At 39.8% G+C, this 15,136-nt stretch overlaps 1 protein-coding gene across 2 annotated transcripts in view; it reads left to right on the plus strand.

Moving 5' to 3' along the window:
• Positions 1-13,494, plus strand: part of dyrk1b (dual-specificity tyrosine-(Y)-phosphorylation regulated kinase 1B) — an 89,527-nt gene extending 76,033 nt beyond the window's left edge. For both annotated transcript variants that reach the window (XM_047357058.1, XM_047357049.1), the window contains exons 8-13: positions 5,684-5,830; positions 5,977-6,117; positions 7,023-7,143; positions 8,133-8,315; positions 9,370-9,473; positions 11,550-13,494. In XM_047357058.1, the coding sequence (XP_047213014.1) occupies positions 5,684-5,830; positions 5,977-6,117; positions 7,023-7,143; positions 8,133-8,315; positions 9,370-9,473; positions 11,550-12,065 (1,212 nt within the window). In that variant the 3' untranslated portion in view covers positions 12,066-13,494. The remainder of the gene's footprint in view (positions 1-5,683; positions 5,831-5,976; positions 6,118-7,022; positions 7,144-8,132; positions 8,316-9,369; positions 9,474-11,549) is intronic.
• Positions 13,495-15,136: the final 1,642 nt, after the last annotated feature.

A 15,136-nucleotide genomic window follows, 5' to 3' on the forward strand; every position in this document is an offset into this window, starting at 1 on the left:
TTATGGAGATGAAGATTTCATTTTTCAGCATGCCCTGGCACCTGCTCACAGTGCCAAAACCACTGGTAAATGGTTTACTGACCATGGTATCACTGTGCTCAATTGGCCTGCCAACTCTCCTGACCTGAACCCCATAGAGAATCTGTGGGATATTGTGAAGAGAACGTTGAGAGACTCAAGACCCAACACTCTGGATGAGCTAAAGGCCGCTATCGAAGCATCCTGGGCCTCCATAAGACCTCAGCAGTGCCACAGGCTGATTGCCTCCATGCCACGCCGCATTGAAGCAGTCATTTCTGCAAAAGGATTCCCGACCAAGTATTGAGTGCATAACTGTACATGATTATTTGAAGGTTGACGTTTTTTGTATTAAAAACACTTTTCTTTTATTGGTCGGATGAAATATGCTAATTTTGTGAGATAGGAATTTTGGGTTTTCATGAGCTGTATGCCACAATCATCCGTATTAAGACAATAAAAGACCTGAAATATTTCAGTTAGTGTGCAATGAATCTAAAATATATGAATGTTAAATTTTCATCATGACATTATGGAAAATAATGAACTTTATCACAATATGCTAATATTGGACAGAATATTTCTAATTTTGGCAATGTTCCAGAGATGAAAGAAGGAAATCCTAGAAACCTGTTTAATATAGGATTTAAATGACATGTCCTGGTCAAAAATAACACCAAGGTTTTTTACTTTATTACTGGAGGTCAATTTAATGCCATCCAGGTTAAGTGATTGACTAAGAAGTTTCTTTTTTAAAGACTCCGGTCCAAAGACGACAACTTCTGTCTTGTCTAAATTTAGAAGCAGAAAATTTAAAGTCATCCAAGTTTTTATATCTTCAAGACATGCTTGTAGTCTATCTAACTGGTTGGGCTCATCAGGATTCATGGATAAGTAAAGCTGAGTATCATCAGCGTAACAGTGAAAATGTATCCTATGCTGCCTGATAATTTGACCTATTGGAAACATATATATAGTAAAGAGAATTGGCCCAAGTACTGAACTCTGTGGTACTCCACAATTAACCCTGTAGTTTAAAGATTATTTATCATTTACATGAATAAACTGACTGAAACTCTTCAAACAGGTCATTGCTGTGTAAATGCTCACACATTTGATTAGCAACTATTTTCTCAAGAATTTTAGATAAGAATGGAAGATTGGATATAGGTCTGTAATTTTTCAAGTCATCTCGATCAAGCGAAGGTTTCTTAAGTAAAGGTTTAATTACAGCTACCTTAAAAGCCTGTGGTTCTGATCCATTTACTAAAGATAGATTAATCATATCTAAAATGAGGCTGGTAATCAGAGGGAACACTTCCTTAAATAATTTGGTTGGGATTGAGTCTAACATACAAGTTGAAGGTTTAGATGAAGCTAATATTTCTGATAACTCAGGAAGCTCCACAGGATCAAAACAGTCCAAACACAAATCAGGTTCTACAGTTATTTCCAATGTTGTCTCACTTGCTGAGGATGAAGTAATCATCTTCGGGAGTATGTCAAAGATTTTATTTTTAATAGAATCAATTTTATTTTGGAAGAATCACATAAAGTCATGACTGCCGAGAGCTAAGGGAATGGATGGCTCAACAGAGCTATGACTCTGTGTAAGTTTAGCAACTGTACTAAAGAGAAACCTAGGATTATTCTTGTTCTCTTCTATTAATGATGAGAAATAAGCTGTTCTAGCTTGGTGAAGTGTCTTCATACAACAGTAGGCTATTTTTCCAGATTAAGTAGGAATCCTCTAGGTGTGTAGAGCGCCATTTTCTCTCCAATTTTCTAACATTGGGCTTTAAAGTACGCAGCTCTGAATTAAACCAAGGAGCTAGTCTCCTATGAATAATTACCTTCTTTTTCAGGGGGGGCTACACTGTGTAATGTACCATGCAGTGAGAAAGTAACACTATGAACAAGAGAATCAATTTGTGAAGGGGCAGAAACAGAATTATTGCCCTCCACTGTGTTTTTCTGTGATAATGAGGAAATTAAAAGTGGAACAGATTCTTTAAAGGTTGTTACAGCATCATCTGATAATGATCTACTATAATGAAATTTTCTTTCAGGTGTGGAGTACTCGGTTAAATTAAACTCAAAGGTTATTAAAAAATGGTCAGACAGGACAGGGTTATGAGAGAATATTGTTATTTATTTACACAGGTTTCAATGTGGCAAAATGTATGTCAGTCAGTCATTTTCTACCTCTTATTCCATAGTGGGTCCCCGCGACCCACCAGCAAAATTTATGATTCAATGTGATTATTTATTTTATGAAAACGTGTTTTACTGTGTTCCCTTTTATTTTGAGTTCTAATCCCTGCTCTTCCAACCGATTATGACGCTCAGAGACAACTTCACTTGATGAAAAATCTTGTGAAAGTAATATGAACACCTTTCAATAACAGACCATCAGAACAATATAGAACAATACTTTGAGTTTTAGTTGTTAAAGCTGTTACAAAACATTTTTAGGGTGGCAACATGATTGGTAGAAAATATCCCACAATAGAGAGCTCAATGAGTAAAACTGTAAAGGGACGAAAGGATTCAGAAAAATGCTCAACGTGACAAAGAGACACTTGAAAGAAGGCTCTCTTTTATTATTTTAATTTAGCCACAATGAAAGCTGCGGGGAGGGGAATATATGATTTTTTTCCCCCATAAATACATTAATTTAGAAAAGGAAAATAATAAATTGATAGAAATAGGTGTGCCTCATTAGTCTAGTATAGTAGCACGATTCAGAAGTAATTTGAAGTCGTTTATGCACAAGACCTGGAAACAATTTTCCATAAAAATGTTAATATAAAATAAGAAATCAAATCATATCTAATGATATCGTCACTGGAAATTTTTAATTTTTAGGGGGGTTTGTTCAAGTGTTTTGATCAACTGGATTTTGTTGATGGTCCCTAAGCGAACCACTGCGTTCAGCTAGAGGGTGACACGGGAGTGGATTTTCTCTCCTGTCCCATCCCAGCCCAGCATAACGAAAAAATCCTGTCCCGTCCCACTCCTGGTAAATTGACTCCCACTCCTGTGCCACTCCCATTTTTGTTTTCTTCATTTAGTCTTTTGGCAATTTCTTTCTTTGAAGGACCAGTTAGGTCCCTGTTTTTAGTTGTAGTAAAGGCCAGTTAAAGTAAAAAGAATAATAATGAAGAAATAATAAAATATCAAACAAGGAAACAGACCATGCCTATCTTAGTTTAATAAACAAAATGTACATAGTTGTATTTTACTTATTTATTAAGTGATCGTTTCCTTTGAACAATGACATCACTTTTATGTTTCAAGTTGCTGAAACGAAAGAAAAATGCACCTAGTTAGAGAACTGTACTTGTTGAACAAAAGGACAAAAAGGCAAAACCTTCATAATTTAGAAACTGTACCTCAATGGTTGACAGCCCTGGTCCTCAGGGACACCTTCCCTGCAGGTTTTAGATGTTTGTCTGCTCCAGAACACCTGATTCAAATTCTGACATGACCTCCTATACAGGCATCAAGAATGGAGGGTCAAACTGGACAAAATTAATACAATAAAATCATCATAAAATAAATAAATGTTGTGAATGTCCCATAAGCGAAGTAAATGTAACATGAAAGAAATGTGACATTAAATGTGCCATTAAATTAAAGGTACCATTTATTTATTTAATACATCATTAGAAACAATAAATGTACCATTATATCATGAAATGGACTATTATGCAATTAAATGTGCCACTGAATAATTAAGTATAATTTTAAAGACGACATGACGTAATTAGTGGTACACTTAATATTTAATGTTGTATTAAATAAATTGTACATTTAATGGTACATTCAATTTTTTTCTATTTCACAACATATTTATTTAATATCTTCCCTTGATGAAGCCTTTCTACGGAGTCCGTGAGGGGACATGGGAGAATGTTTTCTCTTTTGCGTTCCCACGCAATACTTTTTGCGTTCTCACGCAATAGTCTTTGCGTTATCTCACAATACTTTGTGGGATAGTTTCCAAACCAGATAACTGCAAAAATGAAACAAACACTACACCCGTTTTGAGATTTATTGAGTTTTATTTTGAAATCGGCCTTAAATAAAATGATCTTCAATCAGACTTAAAGACAGTTTTTATCCACAAGCTGTCAAACAATAAAACTGCACAAAACCACATCTGTGACACTTTATTAGCTTATTACTGCTGCATGATGTGTACTTTTTTTTTGTACGCCGTGTTTTTGTTTTTATCGTGATTTGAACGGTTCTTCTTATCCTAAACATTTAATTGCATTGTTTACTGCATGTTAACCTGCATATGACAAATAATCCATATCAATGCCATATCAGTGCTGTTTGTTTTATGAGCAGTTTGTCATCTGTGCTGTTGCTCCAAAATGCTGAACGCAAAAGTATTGCGTGGGGACGCAAAAGAAAAAAAAATTTCCATGTCCCCTCTCGGGTTCCGTACCTTTCCCCTCTACTGTGGCAAAGGCTCTTAAATCTTTAGAGCACATGCAGCAATTTTGTTGGTCAGATGAGACTTGACACATGATGGTACTTTTGGTTTGATGAATGAAGAGATGCAGGGTTGATTTAATCCAGAATCTGTCTTACAAGTGTCCCTTAATCACTGGTGAACTTGATTACAACTAAATACATTTTACTAGCAGCAGACTGCGTGTTAATATCAACTCTCCTGAAGTTTGGTAATATTTGCGACTTTCCTGTCAGCTCTATAAGGTTTAATAGATAAGTCTTTAATTCTGACTTTACGTTGCAAACCCAATTTTACCACGTCCAGTTTTCCACCTGCGTTTGCTCCCTCCATTCTGAACACAGGTGGAAAACATCGAGCAGACGCACTGTTGGCTTGTGGGTCATGTAGTTCGTTTGACTCGCATTATAGTATAGGCTTCTTGGAAAAAAACTACACAATGGCGGCGTCGGAGTTAGCTACACAAAAGTTAACTCCGACTGCACTGTTCAATGATTAGGATTAATTAGAATGTATGAACCTGACTGTTGTGAAGAGCCTTGAGACGACATGTGTTGTGAATTGGCGGTATATAAATAAAACTGAATGAAATTGAATCCAAGTTTTTTTTTCTTAAAGTTTATAACAAAGTCTCAGTTTTATATTTCCTAGGACAATTGATCTTAGTTTATTTTCCCTCCTATTGGTTAGCTCCCGCTCCCGTCTGCTCCCGTTCATTTTTATCCTGTACCGTCCCAATCACGTGATCTTTACTGATGCTGTCTCCCGTCCCACGGGATTCCCGAAAAAATGTCAACCTCTACGTTCAGCAGAGAGTACAGGGAGTCTCCTTATCTGCCCTCTCTGCGAAGGCAGACAGCATGAAAAGCCTTCCCTGCCAGCAGTAAACCACGGAGCGAAAATGTCTGCCGAATATTCAACTTTAAACTAACATCTAACTTAAAATTAACTTCACTGACGAAGTAAAAGTGCACATTTAGAGGGATGGAGAAGGGTTATCCAATCAAAACTGTTTGAGGGTGGAGTCGGATGTCTGACCCCTCCCCATCCAGCGAGCTGCAGAAAGGGGTTATTGGCCTGGAGTGAGGTGGATACATTTAGTATATACCTTGTGTAACGTCATTCAGCTTTTTTTTGTGCCAATTTATCCATCTGCCGCCTCCACTGTGTTTTTCACAGATCTATCAGTACATACAGAGCAGATTTTACCGCTCTCCTGAGGTTCTTTTGGGAATGCCATATGACCTGGCTATCGATATGTGGTCTCTCGGATGCATACTTGTAGAGATGCACACAGGAGAGCCTCTCTTCAGTGGCTCCAATGAGGTAACCAGATTAGAAACCAGATGAAAAGTATATAAACACCTGTTTTTACTGTTTGCATCAAGTGAGTGTGTTTCTGCCACATGATTGTACGTGTAGTATGCATTCCCATAACAATGATGACCGTGTGTGTATGCACATCTAAACAGGTTGACCAGATGAATAAGATTGTGGAGGTTTTGGGGGTTCCACCCAGCCACATGTTGGATGCAGCTCCTAAAGCCAGAAAGTACTTTGACAAGCTATCAGATGGCTTATGGACTGTGAAGAAGAACAAGGATGTCAAAAAGGTGAATATCCCTTTGATTTCCCTTTCCATCCAAAAGTCAGTTCATGTCTAGTTTTAGTTTCCTTAAAAACCTGCTGATGACATAATGCTCAATAATCTCAGCTGTTGTTTAATGATAAGGAAAATATTCTTAACAATTACTATGTTTAGCAAATTTCCAAAACTAAAATACTTTAACATTTTCCAGAATTTTACCCATCTTGCTTCACTTCACAGTTGTGTATCAAGCAAAAAGGTCATCAGCAGTTCTGTAGGGTATAGCTAATTTTAAATGGCATTGAGATTATTTCATCTTAAAAACTGGCTTAAACAGAGGGCTCCAACTCCAGTCATTGAAAACCACGATCCTGCAAAGGTCAGATGCATCCCCGCTCCAACACATTTGAATCAAATGGCTGGAAGACATCTTCAGCATGTCATGAAGTTCTGCAGAGGCCTGTTTGATTCAGTGACTCGTGAGAACTGGAGTTTAAGACCCCTGGGCCAAAGCTTAGGGTTAGTGGAGTGACACACTGTCTGGTGTACACATATAACCCTGGTGTATATAGAATCTGTCATTCTTAGTAAATTATGTTTCTTCATGCTGAACGTCCAGGCAATGGCCTTCTCCTGTATACATCACACAAACTTTAATGTGTCCATTGCAAGAGATTCTACAAACGTTAGATGAAAACATTTTGTATGCAGTTCTTGATGTAAATCTGTCAAAAATAATCATCTTCAAAATTTGGCTTATCTGTGCAGTCAAAATATTTCTGCCATTTTTCAGATTTGTGAACAAGAGATGAAATTAGGAACAAGATGTTAGGACTAACAGAAGACATTTCACCATCTAGGAGTTTAAAATTCACTTAGTTGTTTGTGAATGCAAAATATGATAATTGGATAAATGTATGTGTGCTTAAGGAATACAAGCCTCCAGCTACACGCCGTCTTCATGAGATTTTAGGCGTAGAGACTGGAGGCCCAGGGGGGCGGAGGGCAGGAGAGCCAGGACATGCCCCTTGTGACTACCTGAAGTTTAAAGGTATGTCATCGTGTCGTACTGATTCACAGGTGCAGAAAGTTTTTGAATAACTAAAAGGACAAAATACATGAAACTCTGTGTCCTTCAAGTTTTAAAGCTGTTTTCACACATGTACATCAGTCCTGATATGCTTTAGAGATGTCCTCAGAATGTGGACAAGTGCAGCATTCAGTCTGTACTTGCAGTACTTTTTAATGCACCTCTCTAGGAATCTGTCCTAGTCAACCCTAACATTGTCCCTTTGTGATATACATGCAAACAGCAACTGCAGAAAAACCATGCTTCCATCTGTTGTCCATACCTGCCTATTCGTGCTGTCCCAGGGGGATGGTGCCTATCTCTTGCTGTCACTGGGTTAGAGGTGTGCCCATCCTGCACAGGTCACCAGTTCTTTACAGGTCAACACAGAGCAAACACTCATACCTAAGGAAATTTAGGAGAGACTAATTAACCTAACAGTCATGTGTTTGGAATGTGGGGGGAAGCTGGAGTGCCCTAAAAGAACCCATGTGTGCACGGGAGAACAAGCAAATTCCATACAGAAAGGCCCCTGGACAGTATTTGAACCCAAGACCTTCTTGCTGCAAGGCAACAGCGCTAACAACCGCTCTACTATGCTCAACACCTTTCTGGTGTTCTTCCAGGAAACCTGTCAGGCTGCCACAAGAACTGCTGCTAAGACAAAAACGAACAAAATAATTTGCCCACAGTTAGGCGGCCCTGATCTGAGGAAAATATCTCCTCTAAATATGAAATAAACTGAAGCTTCTAAGTAATCTGGTTCACTACAGGCACCATAGAAACTGAATCTATTTATTAATACATACATAAGTTCAATCTTTGAAGCTGCAGGGGATGTTTATAATCTACTGAATATATCCAACAGTGGGCGTCTTTATCTGTCAGAATGCTAATCAAACTTAATATATTTTTTATTATTATTTTTATTATTATTTTTCAACAAAAGAGTCACATTTTTCTTCTTTCAGATCTGATCTTGCGCATGCTGGACTATGACCCTAAAAGCCGAATCACGCCATTTTACGCCCTGCAGCACAATTTCTTTAAGAAAACGACAGATGAAGGAACCAACACAAGCTCATCTACATCCACCTCTCCTGCCATGGACCACTCACATTCAACCTCCACAACTAGCTCTGTTTCTAGCTCTGGTAAAAGCCGACACTCCGCATGCTGTTCCTGTTGTGTCCGTTCTCTGTTTGTAGTTCATGAGTTTGCTGCCTTACATTGCATGATCAATGACAACTATATCTGTAGTAAAGCAGCTGAGAGGTGAAAGTCTGCTATGCTTTAATATGACTGAATATCCACATTTAGCAGTTCAATCCTTTGAGAGCTGACAACTGTTTAACTTTGTCTTTATGGCCATGAGTCGCTTTTACTGTCTGTCACTCAAATGGAACTCCTCCCAATGTCGTCAACCAGTTTGAACTCTTACCGGCCCAGACCTAAGTTAGGAACTTTCTCCTCATGGCCTTGTCAAATAAAGTTATGCAATTCACAAGGATCCTAACAAAAGCAGAAGGGCACACTTCAAGGCAGGGGTCCTTTTTGCTATCTCCAAGTATTTTTTAAAAAGATGGATGCGGTGAGGTGGCTAGAAGTCAGCCCACCTCTGTTATGCCCCTAACTCAACAAACATTAGTAGTCACAGAACCTGACAGAGGTCAGCTGATGCAGGGTTCACGCCGGTTTCACGGGTCGAGGTACTAATCTAGTGAAAATGTATGGTTTGTGTGACTAGCTAGCAGCAGGATAAACAAGTGTATACAAGACTCAGATTTCATTTCCGATGAGAAAAATTAAGAGGGTATGATATTTCATTTAAATCTGAAGAATTTCCTCGGCAGCAGGATCACTACACCAACTTTGTAAGCTATTATTGTTATGAAAAGAATGATTTTATGCATAGTACACTTGTCAATGCTGAAAACCACTTCCTGTCGTGCCATACTACTGGCTTAGTTTTCTACCCTCATAGATGTGTGGGATATCGCTGCCTCCCCATGTGATTCATGCACGGCTGGAAGGAGCTCAGAGGCTGCCTGTCTGCCCGGGTTTATGATGGAAATGTTTTCTGAAAGAGGCTATTGTAATTTTTCTATTAAGGTTATCAATCAACCAAAGTGAATGAAATTTTTTTTAAAAACAAGTCAGTGTAAGAAAGATAAGTATGAGACTGATATGAGTCCTATTTGTTTTCAGGTGGCTCCAGTGGTTCTTCCAATGACAACCGTAACTACCGATACAGCAACCGCTACTACAACTCCGCTGTCACCCACTCAGACTATGAGATGACCAGTCCTCAGGTACACCCTCTTCACTTCCGTTCAACTACCCCCACACAGCATAGTTCAACCAGAACTTCCTTTAAGTAGAGCAAAAATTATGTAACTAATGACTGCTTTTCTTCAACAATTACTGTAAATATTCAGGACGTTTTTACACACGTGCTGAATCCAGAATGCTGTAGTTTGTCCTGAATGTCAGAAAGCTCATGGAGAGAAATGAGATCTAACAATGAAAAAATGTAGTATCATGATTATAAATTTTTTTTAACTAACATATTTTTCTTATATTGTAAATTTGTCACGTATTAGGTCCGAGCAGCGAAAGCACTGCGAAGGCCTATTGTAATCGCTTCGTTTACTATTATTATTCATCTGCCAAATGAATTTTGGCACCAAACTTTGCTCATCTGTTAATCCTGGTGTAAGATTACGTATTTTAAGGTTTTTGCAAAATTCGCATAAAAAATAGCCCAACAGCGGCATTCTGAAATTTTTGAAACACCCTCCTCATTTAACTTACTTTATTGTAGAGTTATGAAATTTGGTACACTTGTAATACTCGATCTACATAAAGCTTTCTTGCACCCATGTTCTACAACAAAGAGGAAGTTGGCCATCTTGGATAAAATTTGCTATTTTGACGTCCATTTTGCCATTTATAGCTTCTGTATTTGATCAAATTCCTCCCAGGAATTATGATTGATCAGGTTGACATTTGGTCACTTTGCTCAGAAGGGACGGGGGATTTAAAGTTATCAAAATCCTGAGTTTTTGAGCATGCTGAGGGGGCAGAGCCAGGCCTCAAAGTTTGACTTCTCGCCATAAAAGACAAAATTGTTATTCCTTGTTTCCTACAAGGAAAGTCGCAGAGACACGAAACCTTTTGGAACTGATTCACATCAGGCCCCAAACAATATTCAGTGGTCAAAGGCTGACATCATTGAAGCCCTGCCCCCTGAGAACAGGAAGTGTCATGTTTTTCTTTGGAAGATTCATATTTGATCCCCGTCACCTAATCAACATGAATTTGTCCCCAGTGACAGATAACAAGATGGTCTAAGTTGGTCCCCAGAACTAGGAGGTTTGGCTGGAGGGTGTGGCCGAGACAGCATGGTGAAGTCCGACATCACGCCATGACCTTACATTTGGCTCTTAATTACACACGCATGGTCCGATTTACTCCATACGGAATATAGTTGATCTTTCTAAACCCCCAAACAAATCTATTGGATTACATTGGAATTTAGATCCAACGATGCCTCCTAGAAAACTTCAATCACTTTATCTCCCTCATACATCATCGGATCCACTTCAAATTTGGTATGCATCATTATGAACGAATGCTGAACACAGTCAATTGATAACATCACTTTAGCCCTGCCCACTAACAACCAAATGACAGGTTTCTTAGCTGACTGACCTTCCATGACAGTCTCCAGAAGTTTTAAACTTTGTCTAATGAGACATAATCATTTTGATGACATTCTCAAAGCACGACAGGAGGTCTTTGTTAATCCTTCACCACCAAACAGGAAGTGAGCGCAGCTTCCATCGGGAAGGTCAAATTGCGACCGTGGAAGTCCTGCTTCTCTGACGGTCGTGATTCAACCTTCCCAACATAGGCTACAATGTTGGTAGTCCAAGAAATGGGAGCAATTAGTAAAAAGTTACCAAACATACCAACCAGACTGTTCTGAAGAGAGCAAAGAATCCAGCTAAAAGTCTCCTTACTTAGCATTAGCATCTTGAGGCAGCTTAATATTCATGTTGTTTCTTTCCACATATACTGAGGACACCTATGGAATGCCTTGCTTGTACTGATATAAACTCCAAAATACAGCTACATTAAAACACTTTTGGTGTTTGCTCTTTGGTGGTTGAAATGGATAAATGTTTTTGATATTGGTGTTATTGCTTACACTTTGACAAAGTCATTTTAAAATAATATTACTGTCAGAAATTTTATCATTGTAATTGTTAAAAGTCAACATAGTTTCAACCCTAATCTGAACTGTGTCTCATCCCTTTGGTTTTGCTCCATTTGCACCACTCCCCCCTCCTCCACACCCCTGATCCTCCTCTTCCTCCCAATAGGCTCCCTCCCAACAGCAGATGAGGATGTGGCCAGGCAGTGATGGTGGAAGTGGGGGTCAGGACCCAGCATACACCCAGTTGCTGCTCCACAAACCAGCTGCCACCCAACAACACCAGCGCCACTTTTTGGACCCGCCCCACCACCCACATCCGACTTACTCTCACCATGGAAACGGTGGGCGTGGACTACGGCCAGTTGGACAGACAGGGATGGGTGGAGGTGGGGGTCAGCAGGGATCCTCTCCACAGATGAGTGACAGCATGGATGTGGGTGTGTCCCTTGGGCTGCACCACCTAGGGGCGGTGTCTTCCATGGAGGCCTCTCAGTTTGGCTCTGCATCTCTGCCCCTTGCTCTGCCAATTGGACTGTCTGCCTTCCGGACTCGGACGGCCCCCACCGCCCCAGGGCCACAAGCCCCGCCCCCAGAGGACTACTACCCTGCCTCCAACAACAATAACCCTGCTGCGGGGGCCAGAGGGAGGTCCGACTCAGACGAAGGGCCAGCCAATTCTTGATAAAACCCGAAACACGCCCTAAAGCCATACAATTTTAACTACAACTACTACAATTAAACACATACAGCCAGAGTTCAGAGACAACAGGTGAATTTTGAGCTGGAGGAGACAATATCTTCTGCATGAGAGGAGGAGAAAGGAGGAGAAGGATGCTGGGAATACTTTCCTTTTATCCTGTTTTTGTTTGTTGTTTTTACGACTGTAATTTGAAAGGAATGAGTGACAAGTGTGTTTTAACAGATATTCTCGATTAATATTAGTTGATTTTTGTAAGGTTTGAGGAGTTTTGTGTTCTATTTTGTTGTTTAGTCTGGAGAGGAGCAAGAGGATGAAGAGGGACCTTTTTTTCCGCTCTGCTCGACATTGAGGCGGGAACATTGTTTTTCTCACTATTCTGTTTTAACAGTACTATACTCAGATTTACATACCCTGTACATCAGCAGCCTTAACACCCCCCCACGCACACACACACACACACCATAGCACACACACTCGTACCTGTTTCTATCACCTGGAAAATACCCCACCGGGATATCACAATCATCCTTGCATTATAAGACACCCCTGAAATTGAACTCATTAAGTAAATGAACATCGCAATTTATATATGTATATATATATATATATATATATATATATATACATATATTATATATATATATATATATACATACATACATACATACATATACACATATATATGTATATGTATATATATTTGTATATGTATATATATGTATGTTTATAAGTATATATATGTGTGCGTGCATGCGTGCATCAGGAGAGAAGCTGGTTTGTGAGAGAGAAAAGCCCAACATACATTGTTCAGGACTCAGTTTGTTGCTCTCAGCCCAACCTTGTGGCTTGGTCTGGTGGTGACTGAGGTGGAGGTGGGCGGAGAAGGCAACAGGACAGTGATACCTTGCCAACATTCAAACGGATCTCCTTCTCTTCCTTATCCTTCCCCCACTCCCTGCAGTCTTCTTGATTCCTTCTTCTCCTGTCGTGTTTCTCCTCCAGACAGCTCCTCCTCTCTGTGCTGCTAATCACCATGACAACTGGTCTGGATTGCTGCTAAAGATCCAACACAGATCAATAAAGAAATGAAATAAAAACAGAAATGAAAAACTTTTTAACCCTTGTGCTTAAGAAAAAAGGATAAAGTAAGAACCACTGCATCTCAATGTATTTATTACTATTTAACAAGAAAAACAAACTGAAAGTAACAGTTTTTTTTCTGCTCTTCTTTGTTTGGTTGCCTTCTTTCTGCAGGTAAGCTCAGATTGGCTATTGTAACAGTGACAGTAACTGGTGACATGAGAATGTCACTGGTTGTGGGGGCTGGGTGAAGGGGAAGGGTTGGGGCAAAATAAAGTTGGATATATAATACGAATAAAGAGTATACTTTTGCACACCAAAGTCAAACAAACATCAAATCTCTGCCTTTCTTCCTACTTGTCTCAAACACTACCTTATTGAGAATGAAGTTCATACATCCTATGGCTGAAGCCATAAATTCCGAATTTGTGGCCAATTCTCTCGTGATGAGAATTGCATGATGAAAAAAGTTTGAGTATCAGTCAGTCATTTTCTACCGCTTCTTCCATAGTGGGTCACGGGGATGCTGTGCCTATTTCCAGCACTCTATGGCCGGGAGGCGGGGTACACCCTGGGCAGGTCGCCAGTCCATCGCAGGGTGACACACAAACAACCACGCACACACTAATTCACACACCTAAGGGCAATTTAGAGAGACCAATTAATGTCTTTGGACCCTGGGAGGAAGCCGGAGTACTCGGGGGGAACCCACTGATGCACAGGGAGAACATGCAAACTCCATGCAGAAAGACCCCTGGCCGGGAGTCGAACCCAGGACAACAGCAACAACTACTATCTGTGCCACCGTGCAGGCCATTTGAATATATTCGTTCAAAATAAAATTTTATTTTTCACAAACCGTAGGCATCTTGGGTAAGGTTGCTGCAAAGAAAAGATACTGACATTTAAAGGAACTGATTACAAATGAGCTTTAATGAAAAGAACCCAGCTGAAGTCATCTTCCTTTGCTTGGCTGTAATTTATATATATGGACATAAAATGGCTAATTAATCCATTTTGGTTATTTATTGTGTATACTTTGTATGAGTATGAGAAAAAGTACTGCACAAGGATACAAAAATGCCCCCATGTCCCCTCGTGGGCTCTGTAAAAAATGACCAAATTTCATTTTGAAATGTCAAACTTGAAAATCAAAAATGTATTAACAGAAACCCGGCAAGCCGTGGTAAGGCGTATTCGTCACTTCTTGTTTTCCCTGTTGCACTCGGTGGTGTGTGAAGGCTCTCTCGATTGATCTGATTTCTCTTTACTGTGGTATCTGACTTGTTCTAATTTATAAGCACATTAAAACACATTTTCTGTTTCTGCATTTAACTTTTGGGGACTCCCTGTGTCTTACACGATTTTTATAGTAGTGTTAAGGTGTTGCTAGCTTAGTGTTTAGCTCCACCATGGCTACCTGCTCTGCTGTTTCTGTCTCTGTCAGATTTTCAGTTACTCCTCGGCCTCCTTTAGTGATAATGGTATGTGTAATAAATGTAGCATTTTTGTAGCTTTGGAGGCAAGGGTGTCAAATTTGGAGGACTGCTACAGGGAGCCACGAGGGTAGCTCCCCGTAGCAGTCATTCAGCAGAGCCCGTGCAGCCGGGGCCTGAGGCATCCACAGCGCTTTGGGTAGAGCAGCTATTCTTTCTAGGAACCTGGCCGAATTTATTTGTTCTTCAAAACTCTGACAACCCGGGGTGAGACCGGGAAGCAGGGTTGTAGTTTAACACTCCTATCTGCAGCGTCTCTAACCTACTGCTACTCAGGGGCGTTTTTAGGGTCTCAAAGCAGTAGGGTTTTTAGCCTAAACCCAAAATATTTAAATTTCCACAAGGCACTTTATAAGTAATTTAAAGTTAAAATAACATAGGACATATTGCACCAGTTCTCTGTCTCGGCTGGTATTAGACGGAATGTAAGTTATTCAATTCAATTCAAAAATACTTTATTAATCCCAAAGGGAAATT

The sequence above is a fragment of the Girardinichthys multiradiatus genome, chromosome 3, assembly GCF_021462225.1.
Source record: "Girardinichthys multiradiatus isolate DD_20200921_A chromosome 3, DD_fGirMul_XY1, whole genome shotgun sequence".
Lineage (NCBI taxonomy): Eukaryota > Metazoa > Chordata > Actinopteri > Cyprinodontiformes > Goodeidae > Girardinichthys > Girardinichthys multiradiatus.